General features: G+C 35.9%; 2 protein-coding genes across 3 annotated transcripts; both read right to left on the bottom strand.

Moving 5' to 3' along the window:
• Positions 1–281: 281 nt before the first annotated feature.
• LOC103540815 (olfactory receptor 13C7-like) lies at positions 282–1,220 on the bottom strand. The gene has a single exon (XM_008507481.1). It carries the CDS (start codon positions 1,218–1,220, stop codon positions 282–284), a length of 939 nt encoding a protein of 312 aa, XP_008505703.1.
• A 9,484-nt stretch (positions 1,221–10,704) lies between these two features.
• On the bottom strand, positions 10,705–18,199 carry LOC103540814 (olfactory receptor 13C8-like). Of its 2 annotated transcripts, XM_070595942.1 has the most exons (2): positions 17,271–18,199; positions 10,705–10,729 (listed from the first exon to the last, which is right to left on the bottom strand). In XM_070595942.1, the coding sequence occupies exons 1-2, from the start codon at positions 18,197–18,199 to the stop codon at positions 10,705–10,707; spliced, it is 954 nt and encodes a 317-aa protein (XP_070452043.1). The 2 variants fall into 2 exon arrangements, with proteins under 2 accessions (XP_070452043.1, XP_008505702.1); XM_008507480.1 differs by lacking the exon at positions 10,705–10,729 and having other exon boundaries at positions 17,237–18,199.
• Positions 18,200–25,848: the final 7,649 nt, after the last annotated feature.

The raw sequence follows: 25,848 nt of genomic DNA, 5'->3' as shown, positions 1-25,848 counted from the left end.
AGTACACATATGCACTGGATTTTGTTGAAAAAGCTTAATTTCATGTTTTTCTTATTCTAAACATTTGCTCTCACTTCTTAGACCAGCTGTCCCCACATTTTTATAACAGTCATTTTCAAAAAAGATAAAGTTAGATTAACACCTTGAAATTTCTTTCCAACTCTTAAATCCTCTGATTCTACATATAGCTTTTATTTGTTTGGTTCTCTCTATGTTAAAATATCTTTGCCTCTAACATACAAGCTCTAATATACGTGCCTGAACTCACACATATAAGTTTCTCATTCTTTCCTCCAGAACCAGTGTCTAGTCATCAATTTTCTCATAGCTCCATGCACCTCTGTATTCCTCAGGCTATAGATGATAGGATTGAGCATGGGCGTGACTACTCCATAGAACAGGGCAATCAGTTTGTTAAAAGCAGAGTCTTTGGACTTTGGCTTCATATACATGAAGAGGATTGTCCCATAAAACACAATCACCACTGTTACATGGGCTGAGCAGGTGGAAAAAGCCTTTTTTCTTCCTTCTGCTGAATTGATTCTTAGGACAGTGGAAAGGATGAAAACGTATGAGATACAAATCAACAGTAATGGAGAAAACAAAAATATTACATTGCCTAACATTATAGTAACCTCATTCAAGGAAATATCTGTACAAGCCAGCTTGACAAAAGCCAATATTTCACAAACAAAATGATTAATGACATTTTTTCCACAGAAGGGCAACCGTATTGCAAGAATCGTTTCTGTCAATGAGTTGAGAAAGCCCAATCCCCAGGAGAGAGATGCCATCTGAATGCAAAGGGCCTTGCTCATGATGATGGGGTATCTCAGAGGGTTACAGATGGCCATGTAACGGTCATATGCCATCACTGCTAGGAGCACACACTCTGTGGACCCCATTGTGTAGGAGACCGACATCTGAACAACACATCTAGTGAAGGAGATGGTTTTTTTCTTGGATAGGAAGTGTATCAACATTGTGGGGATAAAGGAGGATGTGTACCAAATATCTAGGAAGGAAAGATTACCAAGGAAGAAGTACATGGGTGTGTGGAGGTGGGAATCCAGGAGAGTTAGGATGATCAAGGTGCTGTTCCCCAGGAGGATCACCAGGTACATCACCGAACACATCACAAAAAGGAGTTTTTCAGCTCTAGGGTACTCAGAAAGTCCCTGCAGAATGAACTCAATGTCTGTCCAGTTGGTCTTTTCCATTTACTTTTTTATACCTGGAGAAATTCTGAAGAGAAAATTGGATGTGAGTTGAAAGAGTCTGTACAGTATTATCACATGAAGAAAGAGATCACTGTAGTAGGAGGGACAACAGGTATGCCAGCACTAGCAGGAGTGTTGAGTTTAGCTTTTCAATTCCACTTATGGCTCATGAAGCAGTGGACTGAACACAAGTAATAATTACATTGGTAGCTTATTAAAATACAGGCTTCTGTATTCTATTTCTTGAGATTGTGATGAACAAGTTCTGAGGCAGGGAAGAACTGTTTGCACTTTTAACAAGCATCTGTTATTTCCAATTCTCTTGATCCAGAGAACCTACTTTGAATATCATAATTTATGTGAGAGAGAAATTTATCTATTTTAAAAAATCCTATTTATTTGATTTTATACCATGCCAATCATTAACAGTATCATTTGTTTAAGGTCGTATAATTTACAAATACGTTCACACATATTATTTATTGTATAATCTCTACAATTCTCCTAGGAAAATGAATTTCAACGAGGCAAAATATGTGTAGAAACACAGAAGGTGAGCGAGCTACTATTCAAATGTGCATTTTCAGACTTTAAATCCTCACTTATTTTTGAACTACACTCTTATTGCTCTCCCAAAAATATGCATTTTTTCTAAGGAGTGGGAACAGGCATCTTTTCTAATAATCCACTCCAGATGATTCTAATGTGCAACTGAGGAAGAGAGCCACTCATCTTGTGGAGTGCTTCCAAATTTTAGTATACAGATGAATCATGTGGGGAATCTTTGTAAAGATCCTGAGTCAGTGGATCTGGAGTGTATTATAAAATCTACCTTTATTACATTGTTCCCAGGTACTGCTGATGCTGTTTGTCTACAGAACACACATGAGTAGCAAGGCCTTTTAGACTCTCTCACTCCAATTGATTGGAGAATGCCACTGGTGCTTCAGTTGTGTGTAAGATCATAATTGAACAGTAGATAATGCAAAACTGAACATTCTAGTGAGACTTGGAGGTGGGACTTCTGTCTAAATATTGCAATCAGTTTTGTGTTCTTTAGATTTTCAGATTTACAAGCAATCAAATTGCATACAGAAGAGCCTGACTTTTGTTTCTGTCCATATGAATGTCATTCTTCTACTAATTGTTGAATTTGCAATTAAGGTCGTTATTTTCCAAAAAGGAAATTTGAAGTCAACTCTGGCGTCTAAGTTGTGCATAAATGAGCATGGAGCAAATGACTTTATTTTGAAAAAATTCGAAGAGTAAATATTAGTAGATGATCTTCTTCTTATAGTAAATAAATCAAAGAATATAATTTTGAGAACACCTCTTCATCCTAAAGGGATTCTGATTAGCTTTAAAAATATTCCTAGAGGAAAAAATAATTGATCCAATGGATGAGTTTCTACTTACTGTTTTCAAACAATGGCTGGTATAGGATTTGCCATTTCTGTCTATGATAATTATTTGCCAACAGGTTATGCTGCTTTCTATGAAAACTCCAGTTTACATTGGTGAGACAATTAATCAGCATAATGCAATGTTTGTATATCTATTGGCTGTGGAAGGGAGACTCTCATCCAAATTAGGCTGCACTCTACTATGTAGGCATACATTCCAGTGAGGATAGGAAGGGTTGAGTAGACCAGGATATACTTCTATTTTGTATTAAGATTGGAATTTGGTGGCCGGGCCCATGGCCGAGTGGTAAAGTTCTCACTGGCGCTCTGCTTCAGCAGCCCAGGGTTTCACTGATTCGGATCCTGCGCGCTGACATGGCACCACTCATCAGGCTATGTTGAGGCGGCACCCCACATGCCACAACTAGAAGGACCCACAACTAAGGGTATACAACTATCTACTAGGGGGATTTGGGGAGAAAAAGCAAAAAAGAAAAAAAAAAGATTGTCAAGTTGTTAGCTCAGGTGCCAATCTTTAAAAAAAATAAAAAGTTTGGAATTTGATTGACTGTTGGGGCATATATCAACCTATTCAATCTGGGAAGAAAATTCTGATAGAGGCTTTGAAGGAGCATCAGTTGTCTAGGGTCTGTATTGAAGTTTTTGCAGGGAAGATGTGAATCAGGTCTAATGCTCCTTTTTCCTTTTCTAGGAATATCTTAAAAGTTGATTTCTGTTTAGAAACAACTTGCAGAACATAATTATGATGTGCATTTGGTATTGTACATGCCCTGAGACAGCTGCTGCTGCAAAAAAATTTCACTTGTAAATATTTGTAAGGGAAACCTCCAGTCCACTTTAATGCCTTCAAGTGAGGGGTAAATACAGGTAGATGGACGGCATAGAGCAAATTATTTTCATTACTCTTGCAATGCTGGTGTAACTTTTAAGAGGCAATCAACAAACAGTCTGTTAAATAGTATCGTGCCTAGAATTTTTCCTCCATTTACATTTACTCCCTAAAATGGATTCCAAGAATCTGGGAAGAAGGAAATGAAGATTTTTAAGATTCTTGATAGTTTCTAATAAATCTCTTTCCATGGTGCCTGGATATTGGACAATTCCGTTTTTACTAGATCTTTGCCATCATAACATATTATATTTTAAAACAGTTTTTCATACTTGGCTAATTATAGAGAAATTGTTGAATAATCACAACACACTCATTAGATGGATTATTATGCACCTACCAATATGACATTTGTGAGAAACTTGTGTTAACAGAAAAATGATATTTAAATTATGTTAAGATGACTAGGTGAAAACAGAAACAGAACAACAGTTACAGCATTGCTTGCAAAACCAAAATCAAAACCAGAACAGGAAAATCTAGACAGAATGGAAAGAAATATCCAGAACGTTATTGGTTATCTTAGAGACCTTTTTTCTACTTTTCTGAATTAACCCAGGTCTAAAATAAATATGCAAAAGGGAAAAATATAATAAAGAAGGAGAAAACCCCTTAAGCAGGTGTCCAATTATGTAAGGAAGATTAACTCAGAGTAAAAAAATGTGAAAACAATTTAAATAGTACAGCATTTATCTTAGGTGTCTAGAACTACACACTGAGATTGAGTTGTACTGCTGTGCCTGTCCAGTTATCCATAGGAATCCACTATTTCTGGTGGACCCAGAACACTCACAAATCCCTATTCTCAAAATCTTCCAGGTCAGAGAGTTTATTGTTTTTAGGAGGTACACCAAGATAAAGAACTTGAGTTCTTGACTTAGTCAAGAACTATGATCTCAAAAGAAGTCACAGATCATTGTTGCCTATAACAGAATTGTCCCTAGAAGATGGAATTCTTATCTGTAAAGGCTCTGAACTGGCCTGGATCCTGGCTATCCTCTAATTCCTGTCTTCCAATCCCTGGTCTTTTGAAAGAAATAAGCACTCTGTAGTTCAATGCTCTGGGACTTCATCTGGGCACTGTTTTCATATTGTAAAAGACCTAAGGAAAGTTCGTGACTTTTTTATCCCAGACAGAAGTGAAGCCCTCTAACTTCCTATAAGTTTTTGTTTTAGTTTGTTTTATTAACTTATCTACTTGAAGATCTAATATTTAAAGTACTAAGCTTTTTCAATGAAAAACACATTGCATTGTACTCTAAATTCTCACCAGAGAAAATAATCCTGTTATCCTCTCCAGCTCTTCTGAAAAGATCAATTAAGACAATTGATATTGCACAAAGATTAATGGACTTGACGACTCTCAACTGACAGATTTTTATAGACTCTAATCTTCGATTAATACACCATGAGGAAGGATGTATTATTTTAGCTTACTATAAGAAGAGTAATTGACAACATGTGTGGTCCTAGTATCGTAATATGTATTAGGAACTTCATATAATTTTTATCATTCAATCTTAAAAATAACCCAAACATTATTATGAAATTTTTATCTATAGGTAAATTGATATGAGGTTCCAAGGTTAATCACGATTTTCAATGTCTCATAGTTTGTAAATACCAGAACGATGATTTAAAATCTTATCTTTATGATCCCCAAGCTCCCATTTTTTCCACTATTATACAATGTTTCCTTATTTATAAATGTTTTTTATTAAGCCAGAATTTAACATGATGCACTTAAGTTTCATGAAGGATCCAAATGATAAATATACACATAAAAATATATTTATCTCGTTTGGAAAAATTGAAGACATTGATTGTCTTCCACTTACGAAGACATTATCCATAACAATGAATTCAAGTGACAAATATGTCCCGAATTACTTTTGGGTGTAGTCTGGAAAATAAAGGTCAAAGACAATGTTATTTGATTCATTATATAAATGAGAATCTTTTTTCCTTTGGCCTGGCTGCCTAGGGCTCTGATTATAATTACTTCTGCCCACTGTTACATGTTTTCTTCCTAATCCTATTTTTACCATAAACACCTCAAAACCTAATCGGGCACAGTTTATGTGTGAATAATGTATAAATCACCATGAGCTCTTTTTCAAGATAATTTTTACTTAAGAGTTTAGTGAACCAGATGCTTAAATCCAGTAGCCGTTAGCCTGTTATTGATGAGGCTCTGCTGCACTACAACCAAATTTCCCGTCCTTACTAGTGTTTTTCCCGGACCATTTTAAAATTTTTTAGAAAATTTAAAGAATATCTATGTTTTTGAGATGATGCCTGGGTTTTTGTATTTCTATCTTTATATACATATATAAAGAATATAGATGTATGTTATGTATATAAAGAATATATACATATTCTTCTTTTTTCAAAATCCCACCAGCAGTGATCATCACGACTCAAAATCTTTATTTTTTTGATAGGGTATTTTTCTTTTGAAATAATTTTCATGAAAACTTCTTTCTTTCTCTTACCTCCTGACTGAGTTTTAAAATCATCCACACCATTCCGTTCTATCAAGTAAGAGAAAAATTCCTAGGAATTTGAATTTCATTTGCATGTTTCAGATGAGACCAGAAGATTCTCAATTTGAAAGATGGTTCCTCCTTCTTCCTAAAGAGAAATATGAGAAAGAACAGCCAGAATCAGAGAATTTGTCTGTATGTGAGTTTTCTTAAGAGGATGTCAAAGAAATAACATCTATTAAAAATCATGATCAATGATGCAATTCTAGTTTTCCATGATTTGTCCTAAAACTGACAGTTACTCCAGAGAGACTCAGCTTCTTTTGGAAATCAAGCTCATACTCATTTTTACAAATTTCTTCAGTCCCTAAGGTTGTGAGTCAGAAAATTAGGATTCTCTAGAGGTAAAGTCCCTGACTTCTGCACGTTCCAAAGACCCAATTATCTTGACTAAAGGAAAATTTTCTCCAACCATACATTTCTTAGAGTTTTCATTGAATACGTCTGTATTAGATGGCCTCAACTTAAGTTGGGGCTGGAATCAGAGTATGTCCAAAAGTTCTCATTAACCATTGCCCAAAAATTTGCTTTCCTTTTTCTTCCACAAATAATACTAGACAAATCCCAGTAGAATCCTAAATAAGTCATTCTGCCACTTTAAACTCTTCTTATGTTTCAAATTTTTGTTAATTCCACACCACACAAAACAATCTTTCTTTATACCAATATAATTGTGCTCTAGATAAATTTTAATTAGTATTTGCCAATTTATATCAATAATTTACTGTGATTTTTCAAAGTTTTTGTAGTATTCCCTTTTAATATTTGAAGACTGTTTTATAAAGAGGAGTTACTATAATCTAGTCTCAATTTTAATGTTTTTGGTTATTTTAATTTGTTCCTAATTTTTTGAGATTTTGGTATAATGACCATTGATATCTATGGGTCACGTTATCTAATCTGCTTTTCCTTCTACAGGGAATTACTTAGGTAAATCTTTAGAGATAGGACCATAGAAAGACAGGATGTGAATGGAGAATTCTTGTACACATGCAAAATAATTTTTCCCAAATTGAGCACTTTACACTACTAATGAAGTATTTGTACAGACCATTTGTTGTATATTTCTAGAAGTTGAGAGGCGTTTATTCTTTTCTATTTGCACAAAACATTATTTTTAGTTCTTCATTACTATGATTGCTAGTTAGATTGAACATTTCCTCTATGTCTGTTTATTACTTTTATTTTCTCTTTTGTTGTCCATCCACATCCTTTGCTTAACTATTTCTTGATATTTTGATAGTTTTCCTCAATTTGTTTGAACTATTAATAGATTAACACCTAGTTCTTCCAAGATTAACGCTTTGTTCTTCCAATTTTCTGCAAATACTTTTATGATCTGTGGTTTTCCTTTTAAAATTTTCATTGAGGTAAGATTTTCATATGATTCCTGAAAAAAAATGAATGAATTTTTTTTCTATGACTTGATTTTCTTTGATTCATCCATATGGTAACTATGTGGTTATATGTCTAAGACATGGTACAGATTGATATTTTAAAAATATTAGCTAATTTTCCCAAAACACTTTATTAAAAATGTATCACACCCTTTCCCCTCTTATTCAATCACCAGGTATTTATTGAGCACTTGTTATGGGCAGGCACTATGGTCAACATTGAGATCAACTTGGACATAGTTGTTGGAAAAGTATAGGTTCAAAAATTTTAAAGATAAACATGAGAAGCATTATATTATGGGACATAAAACTTCTACATTTATCGGTAATTTGTGTCTTTTTATGCTTAGTACTACATCATAAGCAGTTCTGCAGGTATCATCAAATACTCAGGGACACGTTTTTAATAGTTATATAGTATTCTATTATATGAATGTTTCAAGGTTTATTTGCTCTATTCTCAAATAATGGGCATTTACCTTGCTTTCATTTTTTCTTGGTATTATAAATGATGCTGCAATAATAATTTTAATATATTCTTTAAGGAGAATGCTTATATTTTATTTATTTTTGGAATAATCAATCATTTTCAGATGAATTACGAAATTTTCATAATGAATTATGAAAGTGGAGGTAAAGATAATTGAATACATACTTTTTTACAATCCTATCAGTGAAATAGACAAATTGTAAAAAAGTGAATCTACAGACTAGAACTTACCTTAAAATTAATCGAGTTCTAACCCCTGTGAGATAACAGAAATAACACAGAAATGTAGACATACATCTATAGTATGATTGATGTTTATTTTGTTTCTGCCCCCAAAACAGTGATAATTAGAGCACCATATACAGCCACATAGCTTAATTTTGGAAATTCTCATTATTAGAAATTTCTTTATATTTAACTATATATATAACTCTGTATGCAACTCTCATCTCTCCCTGTGGAATAACAAAAAGTAAGTGTATACTCCTTTTTTTGTGACAGCTTTTCACATTTCATTTACAGATTGCTGTTTCTGTGTCTTGTACATGCTACAGTTCTTTGTTCCTTCGCCATTCCCCATGTGTTTTGTTAAAATAATTAAGAACATGTATTGCTGAAGAGAATATTTTAGGATTGTGAAGTTCTCTGTTGTAAATAACAATCACTCTTTTACATTGTTTCTGGTTACCAATTTTGCCTGACTCTACAGTAGCAAAGAATCCAGTGTCATTTAGGAGGCAGAAAAGTGAGATGGTTGAGACCAGTGGATTCTGGATTTGGACAGCCCAGCTTTGTCCAACAATACCTCTACAAGCCCAGTGAAGTCACTGAACCTCTCTAAAACTCAGGTTCCATGTCCATAAAATGGAGAAATTAAAAATCCCTACCTGATGTTGTTAGTCTGAGAATTAATGAGATAATGCATATAAAGAATTTAATATAGTTACAGATGCATAGTAGATACTCAATAACAGTGCTTCCTACTCTAATTATATTGATGATTTCAAATATGCATCTTGCTATTATAGAAAAAGAATGGCTTTGGAGTTGGATACATATGTGTTAGGACCCCGGTTTCCTGACTTGTAGCTTTCTGACCTTGAGTAAGCTATTTAAGCTGTAAAATCAGTATTACCACTAACTTGTAGGACTGTTATGTGATAAAGAATACTTATCATGGTTCTTGGTATTTAATAGGCACTCAATAAAAGACAGCATTATTATATTTTATTGCAAATCAGTGAATCTGAGTCTAGTTTGCCTTCTGTTGAGGCTACAAATAATCACTTCCAGTTGGTTTTAGAAAATAAAACAGACATGTAATCATTCTGCTTCAATAGGAAGCTATAAAAATCAACACAAAGAATATCAAAATAAATCACTGCCACCAAAGAATAGAATCTATTCCTTGATGAGTTGGGGAAAATATGAATCATTTGTAAGAGACAAATTATATAACTTATTGAATTTGATTACATAAAGTCTTGACAAGTCATTTAAGATAATTCTGTCTAAACTAGGGAAGACGCCTTTTGCTTGATAAGTGTATTCAAGTCAATTAAACTCCACCGCACTTTGGCAGACCAAAAAGCCATGGGAGACACAGAGATGAGTAATGCTCGCCCTGAAAGATCAAGTCATGGGAGATCACATTTCTGCACTAGCTTCCTGACTCGTCTCTCAGCTTCTCTCTTCTTGTCCTTCAATATATTCTTTGGACAGTAGTGTGAGGAATCTTCTTACATTGTGATTCAGATCAAACCACTGCTCCCCTTAGAGCCTAAATGTCATTCCAGCTGGGTTTCTGTTCTGATTTGTTCTTGTCTATGGTTTATTTGTCAAAATTTTTTTGAATATCATCCCTTATAAGGGCCCAGTTTCACATTTATGCTAAACTGAGAAATGGATACAACTTGATGTCTTGTGAGGACTACCTTCTGGACAGTAAAGTTTGTCTTAAGATGAGTGAAGATGCTTCAGTCTGACTACGTGTACTCTATTTCACGTGCAGCACAGTTTCCTAAAAAAGAAAGTGGAAAATATTTCCAAGAAGCAAAGCCCATACTTTACATTCAAGGGTCAGGGTTGTCATTCCCATGCTCATCATTGGGTGTTTCATTTGCAGCCAGGGATAAGATACCGCATTTTACTTTTCCTGGAGCTTTGTATGGAGTGGGGGTGAGTGAAGAGCAGGGTATGACAGGAACGCAGGAGTTGTCAGGTCAGCATGGCCCAAGTCCCTTCTCATTGCAGATGCCTGTGTCCAATGCTACCAGATACCAAAGGGACAGATTCTGATAATTTTTTTAGTTGTGATGACTGCTAGATAATGTGAAACGTGACATAGTTATTTGTGACTTTTGAATATGAGCTCTCTAAAATTATATTGCAAATTTGAGCAATCATGAAAAATCCCCAACAAAAGATAAAGCGGTTTGATCAACCCTAGTGCCCTTACTCACATTTGTGTTATATTCAGTACAAATATACTCGCAATGGATCATCTCGTGGATCTCTGATCATATAGCCACTGTCAGAAAAGTTGGGCATCCACATATTAAATTTTCCATAACAGATGCTCACATATCTAGATGCAGCTGGATAAATTGTTTATCTGTATCCCCCAAAAGAACCCTAGTAGAACATGTTGCTCTTTGAGAGTCATCATGACCATTCCACAGTGAATCTGCCTCAGTGTGATGAAAAGTCCTGTTACAAAAGTGTGCTGATTGGTATGATTATTTAGTTACCATTCTTTGTTTACTTTTCATTTGTCATCCTATTGGCCCTGAGTTGAGCACTGGTGCTATATTTAAAAATCATTGTAGATTATGTAAATTCAGAGTTAGAACAAAATTTTAATACTTATTAAATCCTACTCTACATAGGACGACTCCTACTCAGGATTCTCCTTTATACTTCCTGACTCATGGTTGTCCTGGGTTTATATGAATATTGGAGAAAAAAGAACTCTCCGCTTCAAAAGTTCCGTCATTCTATTTCTAAACAAGCATAATTATTTTCTAAAATCACTACATTAATTATACGGATCTTCAATTAATTTCCCAGGATGAAAATGGACTATATGCATGATTTCAAGTCTTCTCGGAGTCACAAACACAAATGTCTTCAGTGCTATGCAGTGAATGTACTTGAGTAAAACAAACTGGGTCTAAAGCAATATGTAGGGGTGAGGACTGTGCAAATCTCTTTAATTCTATGAGACCAAACAAAATGCCTGTACTATCATATTCCCTTTCCCACCAGTTTATCCTCTCTGACTTGCTACTCAATGTTTTCATCAGACTGTCTTCATTACCCTGTCTGATTGCATTTCATGAATGATGGGTGATGGCAGTGCATAGAGCAGTGCTTTCTTTCCACAGAATAAAATAATTCCAGTCTTAGAATTTTCTACATGATAATCTCAAATACTCTTTTCTTTCCTATTATTTGCAACCAAGGAAGAGAAATGAATCTCCTAGGAATTGCTCCATATTCCCTCCAGAAAACTTGTGGAGGGAAAAGTCTTGTTGCTAAAAAGTTGCAAGTTTACTTTAACAAGCTTGACTCTAGCTTGTTTCAAGTACATGGGCTCCCATTACTATGTAACCTAGTTGTACCTTAATATCAGAGAGAAGTATGTCAGTCAACTTTTAATGATGTCCTCTGAGATGTAGCTCCCTGCTCTGTGTAAATCTCAGATTGTTTTTTCATCTTCCTGTGAGAGGCGATTAACAGATACGAAGTGGAAAAACGTTGATGTCTTCCTAGGTTTACTGGCCTCTTTGGAACCACTTTGTTTTCATGGATAGAGGTCATATAGAGCTGAAAATTCTCCTCTGTCCATTTGCTAAAGAAATGTATAGTAAGGTCTTTTAGCAGTCAATTAATTGAGATATATGATGAGGTGATGGGAAGTGTATAAATTTTGGAGTCTATTTAGAGCTCCAGTCCCCAGTGTGACACTTCCTAGCTGTGTGACCTAGGCAATTTGCGTAACTTTTTGGACTTCACATTCCTTATTGTATAAAATCGTGCATCTCTTCAGGTTTTTATGAGTATTAAAATTGTCTGCAACATTAAGTGATATTTCATGTGTTCCCTCTCCTGAGCTACGGAAGACATTAGTCACTGAAGTGGTTTCTTCATTTTTAATTAATCTGCAACAGGCAAGAGGGCTCTGCCTTTCTTTTCTCATTTCTCTGGAAACCTCATGCATGTTCAGAGACATTTGTAAGAATTTCCTGTCCAGGCTCAGTAAAATTATTGCTGTTTTATCTTTATTTGTGGTCCTAGTGATCTTATGACAACTTTGGATTTACTACTGGTGACTCCCATCCTGCCCTACAAGAGCTGTTTCCCAGTGAACTGGGTCACGGTCCCTCTTCACCACATTAATACCTCTCATATTGCCAAGGTCTATATCTCCAATTTCTTTCATGGAGTTAGGATTTTTCCCTTTTATGTTTCTTGATATTCTCCCTTTGTGATCTTGGCTACTCTCCATAGCCATGCCTCTCTTTCTACCTCTTGGGTGCCTATGTGCCTCTCCTTTTAGTGATTCTACTTCTTTCTTGCCTAAAAAAGTGGGGTGCATTTACTAAGTTTCTCTGCTTTTCTCATATAATGTAAAGAGATTACCTCTAATGTTTGCATCAAAAATAAAATCATCTACAGAATCAATTGAAATGTCCATGATTAGTGTTTAAACTTTCATCTTCTTATACTGGCTAGATGCCATCAACCTGGCAATCCACCATCACCACAAGTAAACATGCTTATAGTTAAATTCTCCCTTTTCCTTGGGATCTTTGGTTTTTCAAACTAACACCCTTTCTCTAGAGTGCTGTACAATGTGGATGAATGAACTGATACATTCAATCCTCGCCACAGATGAGAAACTGAGGTTTGGAGAAGTTAATTTCCTTGCATAGGCTATAGATTAGTAGAGTAGATGTGGAGGTGTGATTTCAATCTAAACAGTTTGACTTTGCATTGTCTCCTAACCACTCATGTTTTCTGCTTCCCTTGATAAACTAAAAATTCTCTCACCCTAAAAATTCATCTTCTCCAAAGTGCAACACACTGAAAACCCATGACCCTAGGTTTATTCAGCAATTTTCTTTTTTATTAAAATACTCATTTCCTGGTGATTAATGTCTGTTACCTGCAAGTTCAGGGACATCAATGAGTTTCGCAGGAGGATGATGCAATACTGGGCTCAAGACCAAGTCAAACTAGTATCCACCCTTGTTCGTGGCCTTTCCCGTGATCATTGAGGGTTTGATCCTCATAGTTCCCTGAATTCACCTATGTAGCCTTTTAACAGCTCTGGAGAAATTCTGAGGTTAAATCCAGCTGGAGTATCTTAACTCTCTTACTCTCTAATATTTTTGGATTAATTTTCCTGATTCAGGTGCAACTGGACTTCAGGATATTTCCCTCCTGACTAGGAGGCAATAGAGGAAATAATGTCTTTATAGAAAAGACGATGGTTTAAAAACTAGCTTTCTCACTTAGGACCTGTATGATTTTAACTTCTGTTAGTCTTAGTCTCTTCATCTATAAATTGAGAGCAAGGAGATATACCTTTTAAGATTCTTTAGAAGATTTAGTAAGAAATAATTAGCTGTGAATATATAGCACAATGCCTTGCATGTTGGCTTTGCATTTAGCTTCTCTAGCTAGCTCCTTATTATCACCTTCCTTTTCTTTTTGTTTCTTTCCTTCTCTCTTCCTTAAGAAGCCAAGACTCGCAAAGAATTTAAGTATGAACATTTCTCTCAAAAAACTGTTTTTTCTGTATCCAGTAAATTTTGATTTGCAGTATTCAATTAGATTTCATTTCTTAGTGGGGCTGGTTTTGAAAATAATTTACAAAGACTATAGCACAGTTACCAACCAATCAGAATGAACACTGACTACAAACAAACAGTACAACTGTACCAATGACTACGAGCTCAGGTATGGTTTTAATTTTTGGTTGAAACTTTTTCTCTGATCTATAAGGAAAGCTGAAATTTAGCTGGAGTACATTACTATGGCTGCATTGATTGTTTATGGCAGGCATTCCTTCTGATTTATTGGAGCACCTGCCATAGAAGTTGCTACACGTTTTGAATATCACTGCTACTTGTTAGTTATTTAGAAGTGTGACTTAGTTACCTCAGGTTATGGAGATTTTTAATTAATTAATTACTTTTAATTTAACTGAGATAATTTGTACTGTCTAATATAGTTTCTTTACCATTTGTTCTTTTTTCTTTTAGCCTAACAAAGTATCAATGTTTGCACATGTTCTATATGTGCTTTAGAGGAATATGTATTCCATAATAGTTGGGTTGTTAAGCTTTTTAATTGTTTGATTCAAATCAAAGACTTCCCACATCCTGGTTGCAACTTCAGATATTTGTATGTTTCTGGAATAGATTTTCTGTTTGTGAAGTTGGGGAAATATTAGCTCCTTGAAGAGTTATTGTGAGGGTCCAATAATACGATATTGATAAATTATTTTTGAAACTATATGTAGCCTCCTGAAGATTTTTTCATTCACTTATTTATTTACTTATGCATTAATTCAATAAGTCTATAGAAATAGCACACTATGTGCTGATAGAGAACTTAGGTGGGTGCTAGGTATGCACTGGTGAAAGAAAAGAGTTATACTTATGGTTTTTTCTCTCAAGGTCCTACGTCTGTCCCTTCTCACATGTATTTCAGAGTTTGGTAAGCTACTGAATGTTTTCCTTTCATAGGATCATATGATTATTATTACATCATTTTACAGTATACTAAAGAGATTTTCGTAATCTAAGATTCAAGCACAAGAAATCAACTGCAGAAGAAATACAAATGTCTTGCTAAGGACCTTCTGTTATTTACTTGTGTATGAAAATAATAGTCTGACCAAAACTAGTCTTATGCTCTATCTCAGTCACTACATTTCTCAAGTAGAGAATTGCATATTTCATTGCTTTTAAAGATACCTCAAGACAGAGTAAAAATTTGACAGGTCTATTCATTTACCAGAAGTGAAAGCTGAGTGACAGATTCAAACCTCTGAGGCGGTGGTACTGGTAGGCTGCTGGTTCTGGGTTATAGAAAAGAAGACGTAAAAACTGCAATCAATACTGGAAGCAGCTAAGGATCAGCCATTGTCATGGTGAAGAACCATAGCTGGGGAGATGCTGACAGGAACAAGAAGCAAATAGGGAGGCTCAAGGCACCTATCTTCCTTTAACCTTCCTTTCTCTTTCTACCAACTCTTTTGGAAGAATTTAACAAAGTCCTGCTAGGAAAGATGAATTATGGTTTTCAGTGTCCCAGTCCTAACTCACAAAGCAGAGCATAGAAAAATGGATTTGAAGCTGAGAAACAATATTTTGATAGCATCAAACTTCTCCATACAAAGTAAGGAAGAGGGGCTGGCCCAGTGGCATCATGGGCTCCACTTCAGCAGCCTGGAGGTTGCCAGTTCAGATCTTTGCCAGAGACCTACACACTACTCATCAGGCCATACTGTGGTTTCATCCCACATACACAAAACAGGAAGATTGGCACAGATGCTAGCTCAGTGACAATCTTCCTCGAACAAGAGAGGAAAACTGACAACAGATATTAGCTTTGGGCCAATCTTCTTCACCAAAAGACAAGTGAGGATGAAAATCTTGTGCCTACTCAAAGCATTATGACCTATTAAAGTATACCCAGAACTCTTAATTAAAAAACCAGCCAATGTTAATAAATATTTAGGATGTTTTAGGCACTATTTAGCACTATGCATGGAATAACTTACTTAGTCTTATGAAGAAACAATAATCACCTGTTGAAAAGAAAGGAAGATATTATGGGTTTATTTTTACAATTTGGAGGTAGCTATAGTCTTTTACTTTAGATTTGTGTTCTATATTTCAACTTTCATGGACTCAGGAAAGGGTTAGAAAAAAGGAGTGCTTTCCTGTATTGAGATATCTATCTCAATTCTTTCAATGGAAATGGGGCTTCTATTCCTCACGTTGACACTGCTCCACATAGCTGCACTTTTGAGATGATAGAGATTATCTCAGTTTTGTGCCATCTTTGTCCTATCACCCAACACTCAAACCCTGTAGCTCCTCAGTTCATTGAACAACTTGACTTTTTCTCTTTTGCCACTTCTTATCCTCTTATTGCAATTTTTGTCAGTCACCAAATCCGTGTAGTTGTCCTACTGATTGGGAGCTTTATGGTCCAATACAGAGAAGGTAAGAAGTCCTCAGTACAACCTGATCTCTAAGTCTAAGAGGAATTCTCTGCTACCATGTCACCTCTATTTTATTAGGTTAAAACTTAGCGTGTGTTACTAAGGGACTTTTTCAGCTATCTTAGTTTCATTATGTACCAAATCCCAAAAAAGTTATGGTACCTGGTAACTAAAACCTATTCCTCTACAATATAATACACATAATGTAAAATAGAAAAGGTAGTGCTTTATTAAGGGAGCACACATGACAAAATGCCAATCTAAGTTTATTTAGAAAATGTTACATTGAATCAAGTCTCTTTTTGAATAACATTTTTGCCTCAGATATACGTTTCTGCTTTTATAAATGCAGTAGTTCATTTATTTATTCAAAACATATTTATTGAGCATTTATTATGTTTAACATTATATTCTAGGACTTTGGGATGTTGTAGGGAAATAGAGAAGTTCCTACTCTCAGAGGACTTATATGCGTGGTGGACACAAACAGTAAATAAATGAACAAATTAAAAATGAATACAAAATACGTTATGTGCTGATAAATAATCACTTTGAATGATTAATTGTATACTTATTTTAGGTTACAAAGTGCTATTTAGAACACCTTTTGTCTTTATTATTTTCTAAAGTTTTAAAGAGTAACTATGTTTTGCTGGGAGTTCCTAAGAGATTTTCATCATTTACATTTCCATAATAGTATTTTTTTTTTGAAAACCACAAGCATGTTTTATTTCTGCAGTTAGGACAAAACCTAATAGTAACAAATGCAACAAAAATCCTTCTGTATATAGCTTTGAATGACACGTGATCAATTTGTTTTCACACAATTGTTTTCTGAGTTTGAATTGTGTCTGCAGTAGCCTTGAATACTGAGTCACATAGTGAAAATCAGTATTCATATTGCCTATTTTTACCATATAGTTTTGAATAACATGTGGTCGATGTTTTTTCACATGGTGATTTTCTCCACTTGAATTTTGTGTCTGCTGTAGCTTTGAATACTGTCATGTGGTGTAAATCAGTATTCATATTCCATCAGAAGAGTTTTTGCTACCCAGCATGTTCTTCACAGCAGTCTTCACATCCCTGTTCCTCAGACTATAGATGAGAGGATTGAGCATGGGAATCATCACTCCATAGAAGAGGGAGATGAGGGCCTCAACAATGTCTTCATTATCTGGACCAACAGAGCTTTTAGACTTGGGCTTTGCGTACATGAAGAAGATGGTTCCATAGAATATAATCACCACTGTCAAGTGGGCTGAACAGGTGGAGAAGGCCTTACGTTTTCCTTCAGTTGAAGGAATCCTCAGAATAGTAGCAATAATAAAAATGTAAGAGATGGAAACTACCAGTAATGGAATAACCAGGAGAATCAGCGTTGAGCCTGCCATACTGATCACATTGATTGAAATATCAGCACAGGCCAGTTTTAGTACAGCCAGAATTTCACAGACAAAGTGGTTAATGACATTATTAGCACAGAACGGTAATTGCATTGCAAGAGCTGTCTGCACCACTGAGTCCACAAACCCAGAAACCCAGGATGCAACTGCCATGGGCACATAGGCACCTTTGTTCATGATGACAGGGTATCTCAGTGGATAGCAGATAGCCACATAGCGGTCCAGTGCCATCATGCCTAAAAGCACACACTCTGTGACCCCCATGGCAAAGGAGAGAAACATTTGTATCATGCAGGCAGAGAAGGAAATCCTTTTGCTTCCTGTCAAAAAGCTGTCCAGAATTAGTGGGACAGAGGAACTTGTGTAGCAAATGTCCAGGAAGGAAAGATTACAGAGGAAGAAATACATTGGGGTGTGCAAGTGAGAATCATAGATGCTTACTGAGATGAGGACTCCATTTCCCAGCAGGATCATCAGATACATCCACAAAACTAGCAAAAATAAAACTGTCTGGAGCTTTGGATGGGCAGAAAGACCAACTAGGACAAATTCTGTCAACATGGAATCATTGGTCCTCTCCATATTACATATGACCTTTCTCTAGCAGCACTCTGTGGATGATAGAAGAGAAATTTGTTAATACAGTGTCTCAAGAGCTCCTTGTTAAGAATCATATTCTGTGTTATTGTATTTCTCTATTTGGATGCAACCATATAATTCCGAGACAAACTTTTTACTGTGGATCCAGGCCACTAGACGGGGAATACTAACCTAATTTTCTCACGGTTAAGAGAAAAGTTATTTGATCATAGGACATTTGGATCCTAAACCAGTTTACTACCATACATACTAGTTCTGCCTCTTAACATAGTGACTGCAAATCAGTGGCCCACAGCCTGGAGGCAGCAGAAAGATAGGCTTTGTTTGGCAGAGACACCTGCACCATATTTCAAATTCGAACTAGAGGTCAACATTTTAAAAGTAGGGGAAATGGGATAAAAACCTATACTTTCAGCTAGTCATCAAATAAATGATAATATTTGAATACACTGGACCCATTTCCATCATGGAGCTCAGTTACACATGACCCATTGAATTTGAAGCATGTTCTCCATTCTCCCAGAATACCCTCCTCTCTCTCTTATCTGCCTCTCACTGGATACGAATATTAGTTGTCAATTAACATGTTATTCTTCCTTAATTTCAAACATTTATATTACCTAACAGAATTGTATATATATGTGAATTCTTGACCCATGACTGCAGGACTGACTTATCCACTAGACCCAGTAAGCCCACTATACTGGTAAGAGCCTACATAAATGTTTTGATTGCTTTTAAAATACAATTAAAACAAAATAGGGCATGCACAAGATCTTTACAGAAATCATTTAAAAATTCTAATACATAGCATAACAGTATGAGTAACTGAAAAAGTACAACATGTTAATAGGTGGGATAAAAATATAAGGCTGCTATTTCTCCCCAAAATAAGTCTATATATTTAATTAAATCCATTCAAAATTTTATCCTGCTTTTTAAAAATGAATATGAGTACTCATTCTACAATTTATATTGAAGAATAGAAATACACAACTTGCACAGTGAATTTTATAAAAGAAAAGTAGGGGAGCTTCCATATTGGAAAGACACTACAAAGTCGTAGTAATCCAAATATTACGGTAATGGTTCAGGGACTTTTAAGCAGTCCAGTGGAAAAGAAAAGAGATCTCAGTATAGACATGTGTTTACATGTGAATTTGATTGTCATAAAACTATCACCCCCAAACCAAGTGGAAGTGACAGCTTAGTATATCACGTTAGGAAAATGTCTTTATACATGAAAAAAGATGAAATTAGATCCTTAGTTTGCCATGCATAAAAGTGGAAACCAGGGCCACCCCGATGGCTTATTAGTTTAGCATGCTCCACTTTTGCAGCCCAGGATAGGTGCCCGGGCATGGAACTGCACCATTTGTCTATCAGTAGCCCTGATTTGGCAGCAGCTCACATAGAAGAACTAGAAGGACTCACAACTAAAGTATAGAACTATGTACTGTCGCTTTGGGGGTAAAAAAAAGGAGAGGGAAATGGGCAACAGATGTTAGCTCAGAGGTAATCTTTAAAAAAAACAGTGGGAATCAGAAGTAGCAACAATTTACATGTGAAAAAAAGAAATTATAAAGTTAGTAAAAGACAATATAGGAAATCTTGTGAACTTATACTGGATGAAAAAACTTTCAAAACATAAAGCTTTAAGCCAATAGAAAGTTAGTCAAAGGGTATGAATGAGCGATTCACAGTAGGGATTTTCCTATGTGCCTGAAAGGTATATAGAGAGATTCTCACAGTTAGGAAATCTAAAAAATGCTCATTAAATGTTCAAAATAAAAAAAAAATGTTCATTAAAATAGCCATGAGATATCATCATCTTCATTAGAAAAGTAGATGATACCAAAAGTTGGCAAGCATGTGGGGAGGTAGAATTCTGGTGGGAGTGTGCACAGGTATACTGGAAAACTCCCTGACTGTATTAAAATTGAGTAGACCCCAGTGAGTCCATTTCTGAGAATATGTACTAGATAAATTCTTGCCCAGGACTATAAGGGGACAAGCATGCGGATGGTCTTCAACTATTGTTTGTGGCAAGGGGAGGTGGGAGGCAACCTGGAAGTCCATCATCAGGAGAATGGTTCTATCACATGTGAGCTTTCTTTATGGAAAGGCTGCAGAAGTGAGAAGCAAATGAACTAGATGTCCATACAGCAACCTAAATAGATCCCTGAAAAAATGTGGAAAATTAAGCAATAATGTGATTTATAACACAATAAAATTTACATATAAAATTAAAATATGTATTTTACATGGGTCCATGCATATTTAGGGGCAAATCAAACACATAAGTGTGGGCTGGGGAGGGAATGTTGCAGAATTAGTGATTATGGGAGAATATAAGTGGCTCTTTAGGGACTGAGGAGAATACTGTACAGAGGAATAGAAAGCAAAATACAGAGGAGCATGATTAACTAACACCTAAGTTTAAAAGGAAATAGAAAAAGAAAAATGCATGTAAAAACCATAGAGAGCAATATAAAGCATATGCCAATGAAGGATCTCTGATCAGAAATGTAGTTTAGAGAGGGTGACATCAGCATCATGGTGGAGTGAACTTGCCCATAATTATCTCACCTTCAACATACAACAAAAAGGAACAACCATACTTCAACAGAAAATATCCTAACAGCACAAAAACCTTAGAGGGACACACAGCCACACAATGGAGGATGGAGAGGCTGGAGCCCCCTTGGAGGAGCTGGAAAAGGATAAGAAAGAACTTGGCTCCCTAAATACTATGGTCACTGCTGCAGGAGGCTCTGTGAGGGAAAGAGTGGGGGAGGGGTCACGCAGCCACGGAATCACCCAGGACTTCCTAGGCCCTTGCAGCCTAGAAGGAAGCCCACTAACGGGGTGAAAGATTTCACGTGGGTGACTTCATCAAGCCAAGACCTCAGGAGACCAGATAGCAAGAATTGATCAGGAAACCTGGGACTGCATGCAGGAGAAAGGGCCCCTCCCACAACCCGCACCATGCCATCTCTGCTGAAGGCAGAGGGATCAGAATATGTGGCTCTTGACCCCCACCCAGTGGTGATAGGCTGTAACTTTAACTGAATAATAGAATGACAATGACCCAACCTTCCAACATCAGGCACTATGTCAAATCTCCAGGTCTGAGAGAAAAATGACAAGCACCCAGAACTCAGTCCTGAGGACACAGAAATATGCAATCTAAATGGCAATGAATTCAAAATAGCTATCATCAAAAAACTCAACCAGGAAAAAGAGAATATAGGAAAACAATTCAACAAGTTCTGGAGCTACTTCACAAAAGAGATTGAAACTATAAAGAAGAATCAATCAGAAATATTAGAGATAAAAGACACAATGGAAGAGATAAAACAAAATAAGAATTCCCTGAATGCTTGTGTGGATATCATAGAGGAGTGAATCAGCATAATTGAAGATAGGCATGTTGAAATGCTCCAGGCATAGAGGAGAGAGAACTAAGTATAAAAAGAAATGAAGAAAGTCTCCAAGAAATATCCGACTCAATGAAGAAATGCAACATAAGAATTATAGGTATTCAAGAAGGAGAAGAGAAGGAGAATGGAGCAGAAAGTGTGTTCAAAGAAATAATAGCAGAGAACTTCCCAAAGTAGGGAAAGAGACGGAAATATGTGTGGAGGAAGCTCTCAGATCTCCTAGACTTGTCAATGTAAAAAGACCTATGGCAAGGCATACAGTAGTAAAACTTGCAAAAATGAATGACAAAGAAAGCACACTAAGGGCAGCAAGGCAGAAGAAAATAACCTACAAAGGAATCCCTATCAGGCTTTCAGCAGATTTCACTGCAGAAACCTTACAAGCTAGGAGAGAATGGAATGAGATATTCAAAACTTTAAGGTAAAAATCTTCAGCCAAGAATACTCTATCCAGGAAAAATATCCTTCAGATATGAGGGAGAAATTAAATCTTTCCCAGACAAACAAAAGCTAAAGGACTTTTTAGCCACTAGACCCCCACTACAAGAAATCCTCAAGAAGGCTCTCATACCTGAAAAAAGAAAAAAAAAAGGGGAAATGAGTCATAAAACACAGATTAAAGAGATAAATAGGTAGTCAGATAAGAATAGGATAGTAAATATTCACCTATAGCATTAGGCTAAAAGGAAGGAAAACACCGAAAACAAAGACAATCTTGTTGCTTTAACCACAAACTCACAGCACAAGTTGGAATAAGATATGAGAAAAATAACTTAGGAGGGGAGGAGGAAAGGGACTGAATCAGTTTCGACTAAGGAAATAAGAAGCCATCAGAAAATGGACTATTATACACGAGATTCTGACTACAAACTTCAGGGTAGCCACTAAACTAAAAAGCAGAATAGACACAAAAAATAAATAAGGAAAAAACAAAGAAACACATCATAAAAAAACTACATTATTCAGTAGGTAGACCAAAACACACAGGACGAGAAACTAAGGAAATGCAGGAAAACCAGAAAACGAGTGATATAATGACAGCATTAAGCCCTCATTCATCAATAATTACCCTCAATGTAAAGGGAGTGAATTTTCCAATGAAAAGACACAGAGTGGCAAGATAGATTAGAGAACAAGATGCAACAATTTGTTGCCTCCAGGAAACATATCTCAGCTCCAATTGCAAACACAGGCTCAGAGTGAAGGGGTGAAAGACGATACTCCAAGCTAATGGCAAACAAAAGAACGCAGGTGTCAGAATACTTATATCAGACAAAGTAGACTTCAAGATATGGCAGTAAGGAGAGACAAAGAGGGGCAGTATATAATGATCAAAGGGAGACTCCATCAAGAAAATAATGCTTATAAATATCTGTGCACCCAATAAAGGAGCACCAAAGTTCATAAAGCAACTATTAACAAGCCTAAAAGAAGATATTGAAAAGAACACAATAATACTAGGGGACCTCAAGACCCCACTCACATCATTGAATAGATCATCCAGACAGAAAATCAACAAAGAAACAGTGGAATTAAATGAAATGCTAAACCAGTTGGACTTAGTAGAAATATATAGAACACTCAATCCTAAAACAGAAGAATACACATTCTTCTCAAGTGCACATGGAACATTCTCAAGGATAGACCATATGTTGGAAAACAAGGCAAGCCTCTATAAATTTTAAAAAATTGAAATAATACCTAGCATCTTCTCCAATCATAATGCTATAAAGCTAGAAATTAATTACAAGAAAAAAGCTGAGAAAGGGACAAAGATGTGGAGACTAAACAATATGCTATTGAACTAGCAATGGAGCACTGAATAAATTAAAGGAGAAATCAAAAAATATCTATAAACAAATTAAAATGATAACATACCAGACCAAATCATATGGGATGCAGCAAAAGTTGTATTAAGAGGGAAATTCATCACAATACAGGCACACCTTAACAAACAAGAAAAATCCCAAATAAACAATCTCAAATTACACCTAACTGACTTAGAAAAAGAACAAACAAAGCCCAAAGTCAGCAGAAGGAGAGAAATACTAAAAATCAGAGCAGAAATAAATGCTATTGAAACAAAAACGGCAGTAGAAAGGATCAATGAAACAAAGAGCTGGTTCTTTGAGAAGATAAATAACATTGACAAACCTCTAGCCAGACTTACAAAGAAAAAAAGAGAGAAGCTCAAATAAACAAAATCAGAAATGAAAGAGGAGAAATAACAACAGACTCCACAGAAATGCAACAGATTATAAGAGAATACTACAAAAAACTGTATGCCAACAAAATGGATAACCTAGAGGAAATGGATAAATTCTTAGACTCTTATAACCTCCCAAAGCTGAATCAAGAAGAAACAGACAATCTGAATAGAGCAATCACAAGGAAAGAGATTGAAACAGCAATCAAAAGCATCCCAAAGAACCCCAGGACCAGATGGCTTTCCTGGGGAATTCTACCAAACTCTCAGAGAGGATTTCACACCTATCCTTTTCAAGCTATTCCAAAAAATTAGGGAGGACGGAACACTTCTTAACACATTCTACTAGGCCAACATCACTCTGATACCAAAGCCTGACAAGGACAGCACGAAAAAGGAGAACTACAGGTCAATATCGCTGATGAACATACATGCAAAAATTCTCAACAAAATCTTGGCAACCCGAATTCATCAATTCATCAAAAGGATCATACATCACTATCAAGTTGGATTCATACCAGGGACACAGGATTGGTTCAACATCTGCAAATCAATCAACGTGATACACCACATCAATAAACTGAGGAATAGAAACCACATGATCATCTCAATAGATGCAGAGAAAGCATTTGACAAGATCCAACAGCGATTTATGATAAAAATTCTTAACGAAATGGGGATAGAAGGAAATTGCCTCAACATAATAAAGGCCATACATGACAAACCCACAGCCAACATCATACTCAATGGGCAAAAACTGAACACCATCCCCCTGAGAACAGGAACAAGACAAGGATGCCCACTCTCACCACTCTTATTCAACATAGTACTGGAGGTTTTGGGCAGAACAATTAGGCAAGAGGAAGGGATACAAGGAATCCAAATAGGACATGAGGAAGTGAAAGTCTCACTGTTTGCAGATGACATGATTTTATATATAGAAACCCCCCAAAAATCCATTGGAAAACTAATAGAAATAATTAACAACTACAGTAAAGTTGCAGGGTACAGAATCAACTTACAAAAATCAGTTGCTTTTCTATACTCCAATAACGAGCTTACAGAAAGATAACTCAAGAATATAATTCCCCTTGCAATCGCAACTAAAAGAATAAAGTACCTAAGAATAAATTTAACCAAGGAGGTGAAGGACTTATACAATGAAAACTATCTGAAAGAAATTGATAATGACGTAAAGAGATGGAAAGAGATTCCTTGCTCATGGATTGGAAAAATAAACATAGTTAAAATGTCCATACTACCCAAAGCAATCTACAGATTCAATGCAATCCCTATCAGAATCCCAATGATATTCTTCACGGAAATAGAGCAAAGAATACTAAAATTCATATGGGGCAACCAAAGACCCCGAATTGCTAAAGCAATTATGAGAAAAAAGAACAAAGCTGGAGGTATCACAATCCCTGACTTTAAAATGTACTACAAAGCCATACTGACCAAAATGGCATGGTACTGGTACAAAAACAGGCACACAGATCAATGGAACAGAATTAATAGCCTAGAAATAAAACCACACATTTATGGACAGCCAATCTTCAATGAAGGTGCCAAGAACATACAATCGAGAAAAGATAGCCTCTTCAATAAATGGAGTTGGAAAAACTGGACTGCCACGTGCAAAAGAATGAAGGTAGACAACTGCCTCATGCCATATGTAAAAATAAACTCACAATGGATCAAAGACTTGAAGATACGTCCTGAAAGTATAAAACTCCTGGAAGATAATATTGGTAGTATACTCATTGATATGGATCTAGAAAGGATCTTTTCAAATACCATGTCCTCTCAGACAAGGGAAACAAAAGAAAAAATAAACAAGTGGGAATTCATCAGACTGAAGAGCTTCTGCAACGCAAAAAAACTAGGATCAAAACAAAGAGACAACCCATCAATTGGGAGAAAATATTTGCAAATCATATATCTGACAAGGGGTTAATCTCCATACCATATAAGGAACTCAC

Source organism: Equus przewalskii, chromosome 26 (assembly GCF_037783145.1).
Source record: "Equus przewalskii isolate Varuska chromosome 26, EquPr2, whole genome shotgun sequence".
Classification (NCBI taxonomy): domain Eukaryota; kingdom Metazoa; phylum Chordata; class Mammalia; order Perissodactyla; family Equidae; genus Equus; species Equus przewalskii.
The sequence above is the reverse complement of the archived record's forward strand: the minus strand, read 5'-3'. Positions and strand labels throughout refer to the sequence as shown.

Coding starts and splice junctions, on each gene's coding strand:
- LOC103540815 (XM_008507481.1), bottom strand. CDS start 1,220: ATGGAAAAGACCAACTGGACAGACATTGAGTTCATTCTGCAGGGACTT.
- LOC103540814 (XM_008507480.1), bottom strand. CDS start 18,199: ATGGAGAGGACCAATGATTCCATGTTGACAGAATTTGTCCTAGTTGGT.